At 36.7% G+C, this 20,659-nt stretch overlaps 1 protein-coding gene across 5 annotated transcripts in view; it reads left to right on the forward strand.

Moving 5' to 3' along the window:
* The first annotated feature begins 2,528 nt into the window (after window positions 1–2,528).
* The window catches only part of LOC139968645 (uncharacterized), an 80,904-nt gene continuing 62,773 nt past the window's right edge, over window positions 2,529–20,659 (forward strand). For 3 of the 5 annotated variants that reach the window (XM_071972869.1, XM_071972871.1, XM_071972873.1), the window contains exons 1-2: window positions 2,531–3,183; window positions 6,002–6,089. In XM_071972869.1, coding sequence (XP_071828970.1) covers window positions 2,890–3,183; window positions 6,002–6,089 — 382 coding nt within the window. In that variant the 5' untranslated portion in view covers window positions 2,531–2,889. Of the gene's footprint in view, window positions 3,184–6,001; window positions 6,090–20,659 lie in introns of all 5 variants that reach the window. The other 2 variants (XM_071972870.1, XM_071972872.1) reach the window with 2 other exon arrangements.

Genomic DNA, 20,659 nt, shown 5'->3' on the forward strand with positions numbered 1-20,659 from the left:
AGGGCATATTAGTATGGAACGCCATCTTAACATTTAATCGTGAATTAAAGATATCTTCAATTTAATTCGAGATATCTGCAATTAATTTCAGATATCTCGAATTAAATTGAAGATATCATGAATGATTTCAGATATCTTTAATTCAATTTGAGCATATCAGAAATTGAATTTTCGATATCTTGAACTTCACTCAAGATATCTCAAATTGAGTGTATGATATCAAGAAATTACTTAAAAATATCCAGAAGGAAAAGGTTATTTAAGATATCTCGAATTGAATTCAAGAGATATAAAATTGAGTTTATGTTATCAAGAAAAAGATATCCTTTAATTATTGATATCTGGAAATGAATTCGAGATATCTGAAAATGAATTAGACATATCTTAAATTATTAAATAAATGTTAGAATAATTAGGCCATATCATTTTAGCTATGATTTTTCATCCCCTGATATCTCGTGAACTGAATGTCGTCTTGCATGCCGTCTCGTTTTACGTATAGATACTGTGGGTGCGATTATTTGGTGTACTGACGTAGGCCTACTGTTTCCATATAATGTTAACATGTGGTAGCCGATTTAATTTCTGTTTCTCACGTCAATCTTTTAGTGTGGGTTATAGCCCTAATTTAAAAATAAAATTATATAGCTCAGTATACAACTTTAAATATGAAGGCGTAAGAAAATATTTTATTATTCATACTCATATATAAGTTTCTTATAGCCGTCAATCATACAAACCGAGAATAGATTTTTTTTTTGTGATTGCTAATGACATGTTACAGATTCAGGTTCACGACGGGATGTCCCGCTCATACCCCTCAAACGACTTCCTCTTCGGTAGAACGATATTTCCGCGTGGAATATAAACAATTTGACATGAGACATTTGCCTTGACACGCATGTATACATGGCACCATTAACATGAGCAAAAACAAATCGAAATATGTAAAACACAATGACTTTTGATAATATCTCAAGAGGAAACAGCTATTGCTAAGCATCACAGAGAAAACAGTTAAAACATATTATGAAAATATACTTTATAACTAATTATGTGATAAAAACGCGTACGGGTATTTTACGAAGTCGACATACCATGGTACTGACGGCCGGTCAGAATGTCCTGTGAATATATAGGTTAACAAAAGACGGAAGTCTCATTGGATCATGCTATGTCTGATGGAGGGTCCACGTCATGAGAGTTGAGATATCCTTTTAACTTTTATGCGGGCCTGTACCCAAACTGGGACAACCCCCCCCCCCCCCGCATCAATGCCATTTTGCATCGTGTTTGCAAAAACTTCACAAGTTATATGTCACGAGTATTGTGCCCTGCTCAATTTGTTGGCGCCCTCCTTCATAATGCATGCCGGGCTACGGGTCTTTCTTGGGTGACCGTTATTCTAGTGCAAATTTAGCCGATTTGATTTCTTAACACACAACCTATAAGTTTGTTAGCCTAGGTTAAGTTATATGTAAAGTTTCAAACCGTATTGGCTGGGGGCAGGGAGGGGGGGGGGAGGGGTTGAGGGCTGAAGTGAAGGGAAAAAAAACATTCAACAGCTGGATTGAAGATTGCTAGGTTCCCGAGCCGACTTTTCATTTCTCTTTTAAATCCAGTCTAGCTTAATTAAGTTTGGTATATGTAAAGCAGCGGTACCTTGTTGTATAGCTCACAAAGCCTCACAGCATCAGAAAAGAAAAAAACAATATTTCGATTAATGTTTGACAAACCAAATTTTCGTTTGTGTACTCTATTCACCGAGACCTCAGCATCCGAATGCAAGGTTACACTTACATAAACGGGAAAATGTACACAATTATTGTTTGTGTTTAACCCAACAATTTAGAGCTCAAAGTATCATATGTCTAATTTCTGATTTGTTGCTTATTTCAGATCCTCGAAATTGGAAGACAACTGTTTTATCCCAAGTTTGTATCCGTGAAAGAGCTGTTAATGGATATCAATCATCTTGAACAGCGCCAGCTATTTAAGAAAGTGTGACGAAGGAACTCTAACCAAACTATAAAAGATAAAATGAATTAAAAATTGCGTATTTCAAAAAAGAAGGTTATATAACTTCAAAAGCCATTCTCTGCACGCCGTGAATGTTTTATATATTTTTTTTAATTTTATCGCAAAAAAGTATGACTAACCTAAATAATAAATACAACCCAACTTAGCGTTTGACGGGACTACCTATAAAACTAAACAAATAAACAATAATACCATATTCTATTTACACCCCGGAAGCCGTAGAACATGTCCGCTTAAAGAAGTAGATCATCTACGAGGTATTATTTCGAGTAAGGAAGAATGAAGGAAACAAGATAAACGAATGATTATGGAACAGTGGTGGAACGGTTAGAGCAGTATACGCAACCAGTAAATGATCCATACAGAAGTTTAACTTTTGTCTACGCGCTTGCGTAGAAATAAAGCCCCGCCTCCTTTTTTTTTATCAGACAGCTACATCAAGTTGCCACATCCGACTGCTATTTCTTTTTAATAGAACCAATAAAAGCAATCTGATTTTAATACGACTACATAACACGGAATATTAACTTAAAAGCCAAAAATATTCAGAATGGTCTCTCATACAAATCTGAACAGTGCGAAAATATTTGAGTGCGGGGCGGGGCTTAAAGTTTCTCGATACGGTACGCAAGACAAGACCAACGTGCTTGAGTAGACACCGTGCTCTTGTGTTGTGATAAGTGCATTCTGTTCATGGTTACGTGCACATTGCAGTCATCTCCTAGCACAGCTGAAAATAATCTCTGCTCTGTTGTAGAATGTTGGAATACTAACGGCGATATAACATAACGGCTTGATTTTATATTATAATATCCGTCATTTTGTTAGCCTTCAGTTTTAGCGACAATCATGTCGCCCATACTTTACAAAGGAGAGATGGGCAAGGATTATTTAGGGGATAGTGAACAATGTACCCGTGTGGAAAAGAAGAACTCTTGGTCATGTTGCTTTGGGATTGTTCTTGTCGTTTGGGGATTGTTATTAACGACGTTATGTTGTTTCATTTCTCTCTATACATCAGACTTGTATTTGAAATATAATAATTTGCAGTTGCAGATATCAGAAATTAAATCAGGACAGTTGAGAACAGATCCAACATCTTTAAATATTTATGATGGAAAACTTGCGGAAATATCAGAACGGGTAAGGACAAAAGGATGAATGAGGTCTAGCATCTAGGCAATGTACAATGGCACCGGCCATAGTGTTACTGTTAGGCATATTCTACATCTATGATCTATAGTCAGACCCAGGGCCTAGGCTATACGCTAATTAGGCTTGTTAATTTAGTCCAGTACAGTAGGTAGCCTAACAGAAACATGCAGGATTTAAACGTTAGGTAGGTCTAGGCTAGTGCAATGTTTAAGAAGGCCTTAGAAGGGTTCACATTTGTTTTCGCTATGATCGGCCCAGTGAGCTCTTCACGTTGGACATGACATTGACAGCAACAATATGGCCTTCATAACTTTGGGATTCAATGACGACCAAGTTGAATCAGAGGAAGGTCCATTGTTCTCTGTTTGTGGGCCCTTATATTTTACTAAGTAACTGTTGAGCCTAACGATAGTTAATTGTACTGGCTTTGCATGGCCAAAATGTAATTGTTTGTGTAATTTTATTAATAACAAGCTGATCTAAAATGTAATTATTATTTGCATTAAGAAACATTGCAACTTGTTGAAAGCTACTTTGGCTGCAATAGCCAGGGATACACCTTTGGGGATTGCTAAATCTGCCATGCGATGCCATATATTTATCAGAATGACTGTAGGTCTAAGCAATTCAAGATATTACACACAGTAAACATTAAATACAAATTACCTTCATTACCTAGTGCGTATTTTGCGCAATTTGATAATCGTCTTTGACCTTATTAGGCGTCTATGCTTATAGGAAGTTTCATAAACTATTTACGCAGTTCCTGCCATATTGGCGGCAAAGTTATTGAGATATATAGGGGATTCCACACAATAGTCTGGGAGTTTGAAATTTGACACAGTTCTTTGATGCAGACGAAAGCAATCAAGGTTCTATTGGTTTCCCCTTTTATCATTTGATCTGTTAATAGGGTAGCTTGTATTGCTTTGAAGACTGCTGCGAAATCCATTAAACTTTGATGTGGTTCCGATTGGGAATAATCAAAGGAAGCTCAAGTATGCACGATTGGAAAGATCGAATGTTATCAGCGTGCTTCATATTCTCTGGTCTATTATGATTTCGAACAGATTTTGATAAAACACAGAAGTTTTTCAATAGAACAAAATATTGCTTTTTGAACTTGTTTCATAGCAAATCCCCACCAAAAAAAAAGAATAGAAACGTTTTTTGAATTTAATGAGAAAGTGAAAGTCACAAAATTGTAAAAAACAGGAAACAATAATGAATGTTTGTAGGGTGTATTTCACTTGGGGAGAGAGGACAAAGTCTGCATGATGAATACAATAAGCGACAAACAATAACTTCATTGTTCATATTTATTGTAGAGCTTGTTTTGGTAGGTCCTCTTTCCTTGAGAGATTACGGAAAGTCCAAAACCATTAGGTATTAATCACACTGAGATCGCAAGTGATTCTGTTATTCTGCTATATTGTTTAACAAAATGAATGCTTTCTAGAGTGTAATTAAAGATGACATTAAAATATATTAATGTTGTCGCCCAAATATCTTTTCATAAACTGTTAATGATATAAAGCCAACAGTCAAAATTTAATCGAACATCTTCAAAACGATTGGAACTCTTTATCACCACCACTTGAATGAAACCTGACAAGGTGTGCGTGTGCTACCGTACTTTAATACTAAGTATGTGATATTACTATAAATATTGAAAATTTTACCCAAAATCATACAAGAAGCTGCTGTAAATGTTTCAGTTTACAAAGAATTTATCCAAGTAATGAAACTTGATAAAACCGACTGGATAGAATTTTCTACAAACTTGCTCCATTTGGCCTGAGCTGAAATAATGTACTATGTGTAACTTGAGTTTCAAACTATTTCTGGTTTTCCTATGAAAAAAAAGAAGCAAAGAAAACAATATCATATGCCATCGTCCTCATTTGTTTTGTCCATGACCTTTGCATTTGGGGTCATCTACATATATATGTCTCTGATTGTTTCACCAAGTTTCAACAGGAAACATGCCCTTGCGATGAATCGTGTCCTATTGTGTGGATATATTAACAGGAAGGATATGTTCCCTTTTCATGTCACCCTCCTCATCCTGCCTCCATCATGTTACTAAATTTTTAACTTATCACTTTGTATATATACGAAAACAAGATAAAATTGACCTGAAATTGTTGTTTACAAAAAGATCCAGTAAATTACATGGATCCTCCTAGATCACGAAAAGATCAAATTTATGAGTGCCAAATTTAAATTATAAACTTTAAAGTACTGCCCTGACCTGCTGATGTAGGAGGGGGTTAGGGGGGGGGGAGGTGGGAATTACACCATTCACTTTCTCAAATGATCTAAAAACTTGTAAACTTTGTATGCTTTTTAAATATGTAATTGTGGTATGTGAAGTAATATATATCGAATATGAATTAATAATTAAGAGACAAGGTGGACTACTGATTCAGTTGAAGAAATAATCTCAGCGATTTTGTTTCACATATCTATCTCTTTGTAACTTTGTTGTTGCATTTTTTACTCAAAAATAGGAATCATTAGAACAGTGTACCATTTGCTACTATATCAGTGTGATCTGAAATTGAAGGCTAAATAAATTCACAATGTAGATAATTAATTTGTACATTTAACATGAAAAAGCAATATAATTATTGTATGTTGCGATGATGTCAATTAATCTAATCCCCAAATTGGTGATAAATGTAAATTCAAATATTTTGAAAATTTATGAAGAAAGCTTTTAACAACTCTTTTGACCATTTCAATGTATTGCTTCGTGAATCAATCCGTGACTGTTTTCTCAAATGTTCTATATTTCCAACAGCTGAGGGAACTGGACCTTGAAAGAAGAGAGAGGCGGGCAGTCGATGGAGCCGTTGATGGGGCTGTTGATGGGTGCATATGTTCCCCAGGTATGCCCTCCTCTTAACCTACTTCAATTACTGTCCTCTTCCTCTGAAAACTACAGTTAATTTGTTATCATTTTCTACTGAATGCACTTTCTGTCATTGCTTACATCTCAGCAGTGTGTTATGCAAAGTTTATTGAAGCTCGCCGGGGTATAATTGACGGATTTTGCGACATCATTGTGTGTTTTACTTTTGTGTGAGGGGACTACAACAAATGATAAACTGGTATAAACTACTTAGAATTCCCTTGAAGTTCAACTTAGCACATGTTTATTGACCCTCTCCTTGAATGGAATCAATCTATCCTGTATCATCTTAATCTTCTTACGAAAAACCTTCATCAAGAGAGGTTAAGAGATAAATGATTGGCTTGGGTTAAACAGGATCATTAGAAGTAAATCGGTCTCTACAGTCCCGTGTTGGAGGGGCTTATTACTTAAGGCACTATTTTTACATTGATTGCCTAAATCCTATTTCTGAGGGAAACAGATCTATTTAAGAGTTTATATTACACCATTTTTCATTCTTCTTCCCCCCTAAACCAAAGCATTCCGTGGTGTGTCTGTATACCTTGGATGTTTAGCTAGGCTTCATCCTTGAATGCAGGGAAAGAATGGGTAGGCTTGAGAGGCTCCCTATTGTTAATGAGAGACCAATTTACATGTTATTGTGATAATCTGTAATACCAAGGACATGGTTCAGTTGAGAGAGTAAACCTAAGGTAGATCAATGATACCTTCAACCAGAAAATCCTCTTGTCTGCCTTTTGTGTTGCGGTTGGGTAATTTGGTCCAATCATAGAAGTGCTGTAGGAGAAATACCAATAAAGAAAGAGGCAGCCAAATATAAAGATCTCCCCTTTTGTCAATTCTTTAGCTTGCTTTCTATAAAGTGCCTATAGCCAAAGAAAGGGGAAAAAAGAGGAATGGGGGGAGGAAGATTGATAAATACTTGAAACTATCATTTCACACTTTTGAAAAGCTCAAATTTGTTTAACCATACACTGTTTGGGGGCATTTATGTTCTTAAATTTTGTGACCGTTTAGTTTTTGTTAACCACATTCTTTAGCTATTGCCAAAATTGTGTTCGTGGATATCAGTAGTGCGAAAGGAAGTGTCAGATCACACAAGTAAAGCACTGAGGAACCAAGTTCCTCCAATAATTTTTTTATTTGAACCTACTGGAGATCAAATCATACTCATATTTTAAAATATTATTTTCCTATTGGGCAATGTACAGTAACATCTAGTTGAGGAGTAATAGATTAGGCCTGGGGGATTTACTCCACTCAATTTTTTTTTTGTGACTTCTGCTTGGAAATAAAATGTTTTAAATATTTGGGAAATTTTGTGATGAACATTACTTGGGTTAAGAGTATTGACGTATTAAATCACAAAAGTAAACGTGGAAAGCAATTGCTAGTTGGCCTACTGTGCCATTCATTTTGTATAGTCTGCTACAGTATATATGCACAGACTGTGTATGCTCTCCGTGTTAAGATGAGGTTGTGGTATTGAATAGTTATGGGGGTTGCATCTTCACTCAGAGTCACAAATCCCAGGACAGGGAGTACAATACTAAGCAGGAAATGTTTTAAGAGTCTACCAAATCAAGCAGATGGTTTTTCAGCTCTGTGCCCACTGCCCAAAACCTGCTGTATATTAGATATATTTTTGCATAGTTTGTGCAGGGATGCATCCATAACTTGTGCACTATACACCTCATAGCAATTAGAATGCTGTGTGGGGCATAGGCTGTATTGTTCCCTAATGCCCAAGTACCCCAGGAGTCACCTTGAATGACCCTCTGTGGTCACAGCCTCTTAACAGAGCACCTATGGTTTATGACCCTCAAACCTGGCTGTCATCAGTAATAGGAGGTCACACACAAGGCCATCAAAACCACCCATGTTAAGAAGGTGTTAGTGTTACATTAAACTATGAAAAGGAAATGGTTATGTTTGGACAAGCTGTATGTAGATATATCAGTATGTATCCTTCAGTTCACTGAAGTGTACCTCCTTGATAAATGATCCATGTCAGAATGAGTCATAATGTAGCGAGAGGGAGCCGTTGAAGAAGAAGGAAGAGTGCACATAACCCCTTCTGGTAAATTTTACTAAATTTTCCATAATGCAAACTAGCCAGGTGAGAGGGGTATTGAATAAAGGATTGTTTTTCAAATTTTTTTTCATCTTCTTCATTTGCTTCAGGTTTGTGTCATTAGTGAAATAAGCTCATTTAAACTAAACTAAAAGGTTCCCTGATTCTAGTGGCCTTAATATGACATATATATCAGAGATTTTCAAAATGGTAGCCCCCAGGTATGACTTTTAGTTAGGATATTTCGATAACGAAGCAAGACTAGCTGATTGGCAGACTTGTTCGTCACATATATAGAGCCGAAAATTATGATTGGGTTTGTGTCCCTTTAACATCATGTGGATGTTGCCTTAGAGATATAAAATACATGAAGCAGGGAAAAAATTAGATTGTTAAATATATGAAGAAGACATTATTTTCATTGGACATTTGAGTTCCTTTTTAAGGAGTCATTCTCCATGACATACATTATTAACTAGAAATGTTATTCATTAAACAATGGTATAGAAAAGAAATTCTTACCCCCTGCCCACCCTATTCCCCCCCCCCCCCCCGAGTCCAAATAATGATATATACCCAAAGGTAACAAGACTTGCTTGCTTAAGTTAAGATATGACTCTATTATATCTGAAAGGCAGTCACAGTATTTCAGGTCTTTTTTTTTTTTGCTTGTCCATAAGACATCAAGCCCAAAAAATCTTTTTAACCTGGAATATCACTTTAAATTTGTGTTTCAATTCTCAAAGGGTGGGAAATTGAACTTCTTAATATACTTAATTGAACCCAATCAGTGACTTGCAGTCAGTATTATTAGAGTGTGATAGCCAGTGGACTAATCAGATAGCCAGGTCTATATAGCCCAGGGGCTATCTAGAATGGGAAGTTTATGTAAGGTTTATCTTTTCCCTCCAAGAATGCCTTCATGATTGACAGTGCGAATAGTCAAGGTGGTATGTAAGTGTTTCACATGATAACAGCTACCGTACTGTAGGTGGTGTATGGTGGTGTAATAATACTAGGTATTGCACAGTTTCATGTGGCATTGTAAATGGACGTCTGGGACCTGGTTTAATTACTCAGGGAGCACCTGGTAAAATCAGGAATCTCCAGGTTTAATTAACCAGTGGTATATTAAAACAGTATATGACACAGCTGCACAGGAGATAAGGAAAGGGGTTTTTTGCTGTCTGAGCTGGTACTCTAAATTGAAATGCCCTATTGTGTGCAAATGGAAAGGGTAATTTTTTTTTGGGGGGGGGGTGGGGGGACATTCTCTACAGACCCTGCCTTTTCCATCCGCCATCAATTTTGTTTCGTACCCGAATTTTGTTTCAGAGTAAATATATTTCCCCCTTAAATCCTGTAGCCGGTAGATAGTGCTGGCACTGTTTGTGCACTAGCAATGTTAATGAGTTCTAAAAGTGATATTAAAAGTACAAGGTTTTAAAAAGCAATAATTTGCATTTTTTCCACAGTCCACACCCTGGCCAATAATGCATAGTAAAGTAACAATAATCAGCAACTATGGTCATACTCAAATTCTTCTTTTGTTGTCATCTTGCAGAACATTTCCCTCACCAAGATATTAAAATAGTATCATTTCATAAAAGTATCACAATTAATCTTTACAAAAGTTTTATTCTTCAAAGAATTAATCATCACGAAAGTATCACAATTAATCTTTAGGAATATTGAGGAATGTCAAGAAAGAACTTCTCCATCAAAATTTACGGACTGGCAAGAGGCAATCCAGGCAGTCTTGCCTGGATTGCCTCTTGCCTGAAGTCCATCTAAACCTCACAACAGACCTCTACCTCTGCATCCTTTCATCAGTTGTCTTCATGGATCATAAAAAAAATGAAATAAATTTCAAATTATTCAAACTCACTTCTCAATATTTTGAAACTAATTCAATTGGATGTTGATGAGTTTTAGGGTTTAATAGTTTTATTGGTTTAAAATCGACAGGGGTTACCATTAAAGACCTATCAGACAATGAATTCAATTAACCTCAGACAAATATATCCCTGACCTTGGACCCCGGCAAGTGCTGTATATAACGTACAATCTGGACGGACGGACAGACAGACTCTCAGCCATCACAGGGTCTGCCGCCTGCTGGACACATCTTCAAAATCTGTTAACGGTTTATTCCCTGGTAGGCTCCTTCCATCCATTGTTAATTGGTCCCAACCCTCCACCAAATGTGGTGTGTTCACCTTTGTGGCCAAAACAATTTGGTACAGTAGTTCCAAAAAGTGGGATGGTAAAAGTAGGAAAGGGTAAATTATACAAGAACTTGGAAAGCATTTTATGAAGTGCAAAGTTGTTGCAAGTTAATTGGAAACAGGTTACCATGCTGCTGTGCACCTTAGGCGTTTTTTGAGTGGTATCAAAAGTTTTAATCTGTCATGTTTCATCGGGGGACTCCTAATGGAGATATTTTGTTAAATTGATAAGTAATAACTTCCACGGTTATTCCCACAATACATCTGTTCGCAAGGTTTGTGTTGGAAGCTATGAAAGTAAGAGGATACGAGTTGTTAAAAGTTGAAAGCAGCTCTGTAATATTCTGCTTTAACTAATTTGTAACTGTGAGGTCATGTTTCTAATGGCCAAACATTTCATTTTACTCTAATCAATTTTTTACATACATTCTAAAACAGATTATGACACCCTAGGTTTTTTTTTCCACAGAATGAACCACATTTAGCTACTGTATGGATTCATAAGTTTTCATAATTTTGTCATTATGAAATTTTCATAATAATGAATTCATGATTTGTCACAAATATATATATGCAAACAAGGTAACATTTTAGCTTTTGGAAAATAACTTTCGTTAGCGAAGTTTGTGAACTGCAAATCTTTTTGTTCCTTTCATATTCAGTGACCGTTTCAAATCAACCAAAAGCTACTTTCAACTTGATGGCAATTAACAGGTCTTTGTCATTCAAGAATAGTTATTGTTAACAACCTGTGTTAAACTTAAAACTTAGGCTCTAACAAGGTTTTTCTCTATTAAAAGCAAATGCTACTATGTAGCGTTAATGGTAACCTATTGATTTACAAAATGGGCAATTTAGGCAAATCTTTTTGAAACTCTTCCATTCTTCTTTTCAACGTAGTTGGCATAAAACCGATAGAGTACATATCTAAGTGTTAAATCTATCTCCTCTCTAGAATCCATATCTTGCTTTCCTGTTTGTGGTACGTTACAGGTGTGACATAGAACTTATTGACGCAAGATGTACACAGTGCTTACACAGGTACAACATGTACCGATCGATAAAAACCCATTCAGTCTAAGTCTGCAAGAAGACAAGCTTTGTCATGCTTTTTGCCCTCTCAAACTCAAAGTTCCTTTTGAAAGTGGTCAATATTTTACCCCAGCGGAGGTCCGACCAGACTGACGTTCTCCTCGATTTCTGACCCGAGACAGGAAATGCCCGATTCTATGTGGTGAATGCTTTCTGTTTCTACATATTGACTGTTCTTTGGGTGGCCATTGTCAGTGGAACATGCTGGAGACAAGAGAATTAGTGGAACGAAGGGCTTAGTGGACCAAACAAATTCTCCAACCTTAACAAGAAAATCAATTTATCTACTTTTCACGGGTCTGACAATTTCTTTGCCCAGATGCAACAGATATTAAATGACTGGAGTACTTTTGACTTTTTGAGTTCATTGTCCTAGACAGTCTCTCTGAGAGCTGCGTAGTGTCATGGTGCTCTTTCCCATAGTAGTGAAACTGAAATTAAATTTAAAAGCATTTTGTTATATTGTTAATCGTTTAACTGCATACTGCTGTTAATTAATGCTATGCAGAAGTGGTAATTGAACCGTGGGATTGTGCGTTATAGTGCACAAAATATATGTAAACTTGTAAAGCATGCTATAGTGTTGGTCTGTACTATGGGCTCTAACAAAATGAAACTAGCTTCAGTCCCTCCTTCATTAGAACAATTCCAATAGTAACCATACCTTCTGGAGATGTACATGTTTCTGTACAGTGATTATAGTGCTGGAGAAAGGAAGCAACAATTTGACAAACAGAAAGAAATATTACAGTTTGTAGGACGCACAAAAGACTAGTATATACTTGATTGTTGATGTTTGTCATAAAATATTTATGGAAAGGACTGGTCTTTGTATTAATTTAATGAATCCATGTCAGCACCAGATTAGTGATTATGAAGGGACACATCTAGACCCCTCCCCAGCCGACAATCTCATGCCACCTAGCTGGTATATAACAGTATATATATGCAGTATTGTGTCAATGTTGCACATTATGTCTAACTACTTCCTCGCCAAAATATTACTCCTCTAGTAAATATTGTAACGTTCATGTTGAGTGTATACTACGGTATCAGTGCATGACTTCATATTGTAGACACATTCTCTAACACCCTTTCCCTTTCCCCAGGGCTACTAATGCTACCTATGTAAATTTCAAAGTTGTTCTTCAGCTCATCCGTCTACTTCACAAAATTATTCTTGGTCTCATACACAGTTGTATATTTGTACCTTCATGTAAAATATGTGTACATCACTTTGTAATAATTGTACAAACTTTCTCTAACATGCACCTTTTCCCTCTCCAACCTACCCCCTAATGCCATCTTGGCATTTATAATCTATAAAATCATTTTGCAGCACAAACACATTTACTTCACAAAATTGATCTTGATCTCATACACAGTTTATAGATGTTCCTGATATTTGTTCCTTCATGTTGAATGTCTGTACATCGCTTCATATGGTAATACTTCCTCTGATATGCACCTGACTACATCCTTCTCCTCCAATCCCTACTCCTCCCCCCCCCCCCCCCCCCCCGCACCAATGCCACCAAGGTGTTGTATTCTAAATTTTGTTCTGTCGTTCCTGATTCTTTTACAAAGTTTATATATTGTTTTACATTCAATGTTTACATGTGGACATCTATATATGTCCCTTCAATATTGTACACACTTCTTCTAGTGCTTATTTGTTCATCTCTCCCCACCCCTTCCACATTCCCCAAGCTAATACCCTCTTGGTGACCCTTCCCCATTCCCCAGCTAATAACCTCTTGAGGAAAGACTCACATTCCATTTATACTAGATAATTCCTCTGCAGCCATCCACCAACCACCCAAACTCATTCCTGGTTGTACAGTGCATAACAGTTCATAAGTTCATATTTGTAACTTGTACTTGTACATCACTTGTACATCAATGCATATTATATAAACATCCTTTTCCAGCATTCATAAACTGTGATTCTTTAGAACATTGGGAGGTTAAAGGTTTTATGAAAGCATGTGGATCATCTTGTCAGAATTGTGACATTTGACCAGACTGATGAACCAGCACAGTTTGATGAGATTATGGCATTTATATTCTGTTCCTTTATATATAGACTGTTTTGGAATATCATTATTTCAATGAATTGCTTTCATGTGGAAGAATGCAACCTGGCTAAGTTGGTCATTGGAGGACAGCGTGTTACATCGTTGAAACCCTGGGCTCTAATTCTATTCTGATTTATCTTGAACAATCATTAAAGAAGATGTGACATTTAAACACTCTATAACTGCTTGAAGTCGAGATAATTAATATTGTCAGTTCTTGTTAAAAATTAATATTTGTTTAACCCAATGGTTATCTGAGAGAACTGGATTTTGAGATCATTGAGGAACCTGGACCACACCTCAATGGTAAACAAACTCTCCGCATTGTGATTGGAGTGGTACTTTATGCTTTTACCTTATATCCATTATTGGCCATGTTTTAGTTGTCTTACCATTGTCAGCATCTATCATACTTGTCAACATCCAGGGTAAATATTGTTATAAATATAATTGTATGATTCCTTGGTACTTGACTTCAGGACACATTTTTTGTCAGTTGCTCTATCAATCAGGTGACTCTAGAGTATAAACTTAAAAGGCAAGGAATCACTAAGCATGCTGGCTTTCTGATTTAAATCAAGTGATAGGTTACAGTAAAGGACAAAGCAGTAATGAGTAAATAATGAAATTAATTGCTGGTCATGTTCAATAATTTTTTTAATCAGCAATCATGATGTATTAAGATTTCTTTATTAGTATTTTTTTTCAGTATTTCTTTACTAGTATTAGATTTCTTAGAAACTTGTTCACTCTTGGTAGTTTTAAAGTCTAGAGATATTGCATTTGTGGAGTAATTTAGACAGGAGAATTTATAAGATCTATCAATCACATGATATTGAAATGAACACATCCAAGTTCTATTTTTGCCTTAATTTCACTTAATTTATAGAGGGTCATGTTCTTGGTTTCTTAATATTTTTCATTCAACTCTTATGATGTGAATAACAAAGTAATGAGAAAATGAATATTTAAAAGGTATTTATAAATTAACTGCTTGGGAAAAGGAAACACAAAGAAACAAGTACTTAGATACTGTAATACTTCAAAACTAGCGAATAAGTTTTCTGGAAGACTTTCTAAATATTATAAAATCCCCACAATTAAAATCTTTCACTTTAAACTTGCAAGATTTCGCGCGGAGTATTTAAACAAATTATGTTCCTGTTATAAATGTGTTTTATTTAACACTGAATATTCATATTTTGGAATACAGTTAAGTTACAACACCTCAGAACTAGTAGAAAAATACATCATCATTTTCAATCAATTTTAGGATGACAAAATGTGGATAACTTAATTCAATGTGGAATAAAATAAATGGTACAATTAATATGCAGTGTGGGGAGAACTGATGACATCTTTAAGCTTTGCTCTGTACAGAGTTCAGTCCCACGTACGGTATGCCAAATCGTGGATGCAACAATGTCTTTATCGCCAATAAACATTTTATGACCATAGTGGTGACATTTCCTTTACTGCCTTGTTAATGGTTCCCTGTTAATAAATATTTATTGCTTGCACCTTCACCATCTTGGTGACTCTCCAGTGGTGGTGGTTACGGCTTGGGGAGAGTAATCCACCCTTCGCTTTGAGAAATGTTTGTACAATTGAGGGTGCTTAGTTGGGGGTTTCCCTTCCCCACTGGGTGGGTTAGGGGGAGGGCATCCTATTAATCATTACATTGATTTCATTTTCCAGTATAAGTTATTTAGGTGTATCCTAGCTGAACTTGATACATATCCATGTATTGATCCATTCCAAACATGTGTTTCCGAGGTCCCGTCAATGACCCCTGATTTGTACCTATACATGTGTGTCTGTATGGTTGCAACCTTTCATCAATATCACAGAGTCACCCAGGAGCAGTATCTTGTCCTAAACAATAACTACATGGCAGGGTATTCAAAATAATCCTATTCATGGAAGTGGTAACTTGAATACCCACCAAATAAATTCCTTTCAGTTGGTTTTTAATACATCAGCCACATTAAATCCATCATTCATCTGCCATATTTGTGACTCTTAATGGGGTGACAGAAACAGGTCATGTCACTGGCTGTGATTGAAAGTTTTTACCCCCCACGGAGTACATTTCTTGAGTGATCTATGGTTGTCTGTGATGTACCTAGCTTGTACCAGGCTCTCCCCCCCCCCAAGTTCCATTTTGCTCTGCAGAAATTTAACAAGGAGGTAAAAATGTAGACAGTTGTTTGTTGTCAATTTACCAAGGGCAATCTAGATGAGGATAAAAATGTTTGTACTTTCTCAATTGTATCCTCAAAAGTACTCTTTTGTTTGTCACAATGGAGTCACAATGAGTGTTTACCACGTTTAGGACTATCCCCATCCATTATACCTCCCTCAATATATAAATAAGTTACTCTTCCACTGAAAACAATTTACGGTATTATGCCTACTTATTATAACATAGCTTGCTGGACAGCATTTAAAGACCATTCAAATGAGCCTTTTACAAATTTACCCCAAAATTATATTGGTGTCTGTTTCTCTACTTTCCTGTTTTATTCTGTGCAAATATTGTATTAAAACATGACATTGATTGGTAGTAAGCGTCAAGTTCATTGGCCATCACTTGCTTGATTTACATAACATTTGACCTTAGATGACACCTGAGGTCAATTACACGCTGCACAAGTCTCTGATTGGAGGCCACTAGGGTGTCATTACAAATTTGGCAACTGGCAGGTAGAACCCTGACCACCCATTCCAACATCTCTTGGGGAACTGTAGTTTTGTGTCTCTTATTCCTGAGAAATTTAATTTGGAAGTTGGTTCACAATTTCATTTTGCTGCAGAATACCAGCAAAGTAAACTGACAAGAATTGTACCCTCTAAATCAAGATGACTGTATGATAAGATATGTATTTGTGATATTGAGACACAAGAGATAGAAGACAAATAGGCAGAGTGTATAGAAGTAGCTGGTTGTATGAATATAAATACAGTTGAATATGTACTCTTAAAGAATGGGGACTATTCTCAAGGATTTAGAAGAAGAAAAAAATCACCTTTGCCTGGGAGGAAGGGGCTGGGGGGCAAGAGTGATACCCTAAATTTATTCTCCAATTCTTCACAATATTGCTATTTTCTAAGAAACTATAGAGTACCCAGTTCTTCCCTACAGGTACATACTTGTTTACAACTGTTTCACATAGCGACTGACTGGTATGTCTCAATCCAAAACTGAGTCTACTTTGTAATTTCCCATCACTTCGTACATCAGTTGTTATTCTTGCTTGGTGATTTCAGTCGCCTACAAAGCCTAACCTGTATGTCTTGATCAATTCGTACATCAGTTGTTATTGTTGCTTGGTGATTTCAGTCGCCTACTGAGTCTAACCCGTATGTCTCGATCAATTCGTACATCAGTTGTTTTAATTATTGCTTGTTCGTGCGGGCCGTTCGTCAGTCGTTGTTCATCTCATTCTACCTCCTCCTCCTCTGTTGGGAACCCTTGCTTGGCTGGTTTGTGCAAACATTGTCAACTGGTAAAGGCTACTGGAAGATCAATTAACACCTCTTTTTTTTTTTTTATCTCAAACAAGAAGTCCTAATACAATAATCTTATTCACTCCATGGCAACAATCCATGTCAACATCCCTGTCCTTCATCAGTGGGGCAAGTACTGATCATCACTCAGAGGAGAGCAAAGTCCTGACAAAAGCTTAATCTGTCCAAGGAAAGGTACAAGTTAAGTTCATCTCAAGGCTATTGAGTTTTAAACATTTTCTTGAACAAAGCTACAGTAGCTTAACAGTGCTGTCACAATAGTGTTAGCAATTCTGTCACAGTAGTGTCACAATGCTCCTACAAAGCAATGCTCTGAATATTACTGTCTCTGTGGTTCAATCACCTTATCAGAGTGAATCGTTTCCATTAAAAGGAAAGAGATTTGACTGTTATCATACAGTTGACAGTTTTATGCATTTAAGAGTAACAATTTACTTCATTCGCTCCCTGACCTATCTCCTATACCTACCTACAGTATTTTATTGATAGTTTACTACCTTGTGAAGCTGACATGGCGGTTAGTTTTCCATTAAGTTTATGTGCTGATGAAATGCGTTCGATATTAAAGACCTCCTGTAAGTGTATGTGATACAAGCAGCCGCAGCTCTGTAGCCTATGCAGTCCATACATGTATCCTTGTTAGAGGTTTGTATAGAAACAAACTGTGTAACCATGTATCAAGCATCATTTGACATACTCTTACTTAATAAATAAATTAATACTACTAATTTAGTAATATATACAGCTATTGATTCCTCCCATTTCTTTCTTCCAAACAAACCCCCATCCACTCTCCCATCCCCCCCCCACATCCCCTAATCTGTGGAGAATCAAAGTGTTTGCAAGTACACTGTGGGTGTAATCCTCCTGTGAGTGTATGTATACTATATAGTTTTCAATTGATTGCTCAATTTCTAAGAAGTCTGTCCAGCTCGGTTTGGTTTTAAGTTTGTCAACCTTTTTAATTTTGATCAATAAATTGTCCATGACCCTTATACCTGGAGCCAGTTCTCCCCGGTGTTGTCATAATGAGTATGATCAACCCCTTCCTTGAAATACTCATCTTTGGTGGAAACAATTATTTAGAGATTAATCTGTCACAGACAATCAGACTCGATTACATCTTAACTTGAATGATTTTTTTGCCTTCTTTTTCTTTGGAGGAAGTTTTTTGTCAATTGGGAGCTTATCTGTCATGTTGTCTGTGAATGTAATCGGTGATGTCGAGCCCAAGGGCAGAGTAGCGTAAGTCAAAGGGAGAGATAGGGGTCAGTAAAGTTTACGCCTGGGAGCAGGGGACTAAAACTAGGTCACATAAGTAAGTTGCTGACTTCTTTTCAACTTTTGATCGGTATTACTGATGAACATACCTGACATAGCATTTGACAATCACCATCTTATGTAATTCACTTGAGTTTACCTGTCAGCATCCCCAACAGGAGATGCCATTAGAACATCCCTTTTCCAAATCTGTCGCCCTCTCTCTCTGGGCTGAATTACTGTAGGAAAAAACTGTTTGCATAAGCAAGTCTCAAAGTTCTGGCCATTTATGGTTAAATACCAGTGGATTGCCATTTGTCAGTAGAAATAAAAGGCACTGGCATTTTATCTCTACGGTCAGTAGACATTAAGAACAGAAACACATTTAAAGTTGGTTTATAATCGTCAGTCAAAGAATCTGCATGATTTCCGTACAAGTCTTGTATTACTGCATATAATCAGCAGATAATATTCGGCTATTCTTGAAACCCTGTACACTTATTGATGTGTGTTGTACTTGAAGAAAATGCCACTGGGAACGTGATTTGAGCCAGTAGAACTCAGCAGTAAGAAAGATGTATACATTTTGCAGCAAGTTGCTGAAATTGTGAAATTCTAGGCCTGTTAGTAATGTTATTTGTCATATTTCTCTTTGAATAAATAGTTTCTTTGTAGGAACATGTGTCCTTCTAAGTATTGTTAAGTGAAAGAAGGTTTTCTTTTGTTTAAGTTACATATTTGCATAGTCATTGTCAAATAAGAAGAGAGAAATCTGATTAGAGGAATCATTGTTTATCACGTAAATTTTGTATGTATGTATGTATGTATTTAATTTAGATCCTCCTGCATGCAGGAACTCGCGAAGAATCGTCATTGGCTTATCAAAGCTGCAAGCTGACGGAAGTCAGTCTCTCAGATTCATATTTAACGTCCATGATTATGAATTGTCAATTGTCAACAACTCTGTAACTGGACGACATACATTAATCTTGGAGTGACTTGAACTCGGGACCTTATGATTGAAAGGCACCGGCGTGAACCACTCAGCTAACACTCCACACTTTTGAGACTTAAGTACAGGTATGAAATGCAGAGAACAACAGAAACTTGTCCTAACTGTTCCTCTTATTTCTGTCTCATTATCACCTCCCTTTCAACCCCATCCCTGGTCTCCCCTCCTCCCCCTTTCCCTCACATGCTGTTAAGTTAAAATCTGTACTATTAAAGGTGTGTATCAATCCTATAGTACTTCATACACACTCCATATACTGAGGATAGGGCAGGTAGGCAGTTACTATTTGGGATGATATGAAATGACATCACTCACTGTTGGTTTAAGTAATTGGTGGCCTTATGACATCACTCAAACTCAATTGGTCAACCATTTGACCTGTTTGCCTTAATATTGAGACTTTCCAACATGAGCCCAAAGTGGTCAAGTGAAGCTCTTTAGCCTTTATACCCTGGGATGGGATGAGGTCAAGATTGTTGAAAATTTCAAACAAATCCAAGCAAGCTATGGACATCAGGAATGTCTCTAGGATCTTGGCAGCTGTTTGCATAGTCTCCCCCTCAGATCCAGTTTACAAACAAGGATGGTTTTAGAGATCATTAAGAGATCATTAACCAGAGATGTCTGGAAGTCACAAACAAAAACCCTGTTTATCCCATCCACCAGAGGAGAAACAACAACAAGGTATTTTAAACAGATGGAGTGAAGGGAGAACAGAGCTGTTTAATGGAACAATGAAACCTGAAAAGAAGCACCTCGTTGTGATGGTCTCAAAGTCCAGTGATCAGACAATGTTACCATAAAAAACATGTGATCAAATCTTACAAAGTTATGAGTACTCTGCAAATTGATATTTCCCTGTTTAAGGAATGTTTAAATTTTTTTAGGTTTTTGCAACTATGTGCCCATTTTAGGCCCTATCTTGGGATGCACAGTTCAAAGGTTACCAGTCCTGAACCAGAACGAATTTATAGGTAAACGTAAAGGGTACACACACTGTAAGAGTGCTAGTAGCCGGTAATTATCGCAGCTTTAGTGCTTCAGACTGTTTAGAACTGTGAGTCACTGGTGTCCCAAGTCTCAATATCCTGTGTCTTTTACGTGCGACACGTTCTGGTTCTTGGAAATAAGTTAAAAAGGACTTGGAGTCTGTCATGGTTGTTTCTCATGCGTTACGGTACATAACAAGGACAGGAAAATGTGTATCAGAAAGTGCAGGCAGGACATTGATTACGATCTCTGGTTGTAGTCATTTCCGGAAAGGAAGCA

Source organism: Apostichopus japonicus, chromosome 6 (genome assembly GCF_037975245.1).
Source record: "Apostichopus japonicus isolate 1M-3 chromosome 6, ASM3797524v1, whole genome shotgun sequence".
Classification (NCBI taxonomy): domain Eukaryota; kingdom Metazoa; phylum Echinodermata; class Holothuroidea; order Aspidochirotida; family Stichopodidae; genus Apostichopus; species Apostichopus japonicus.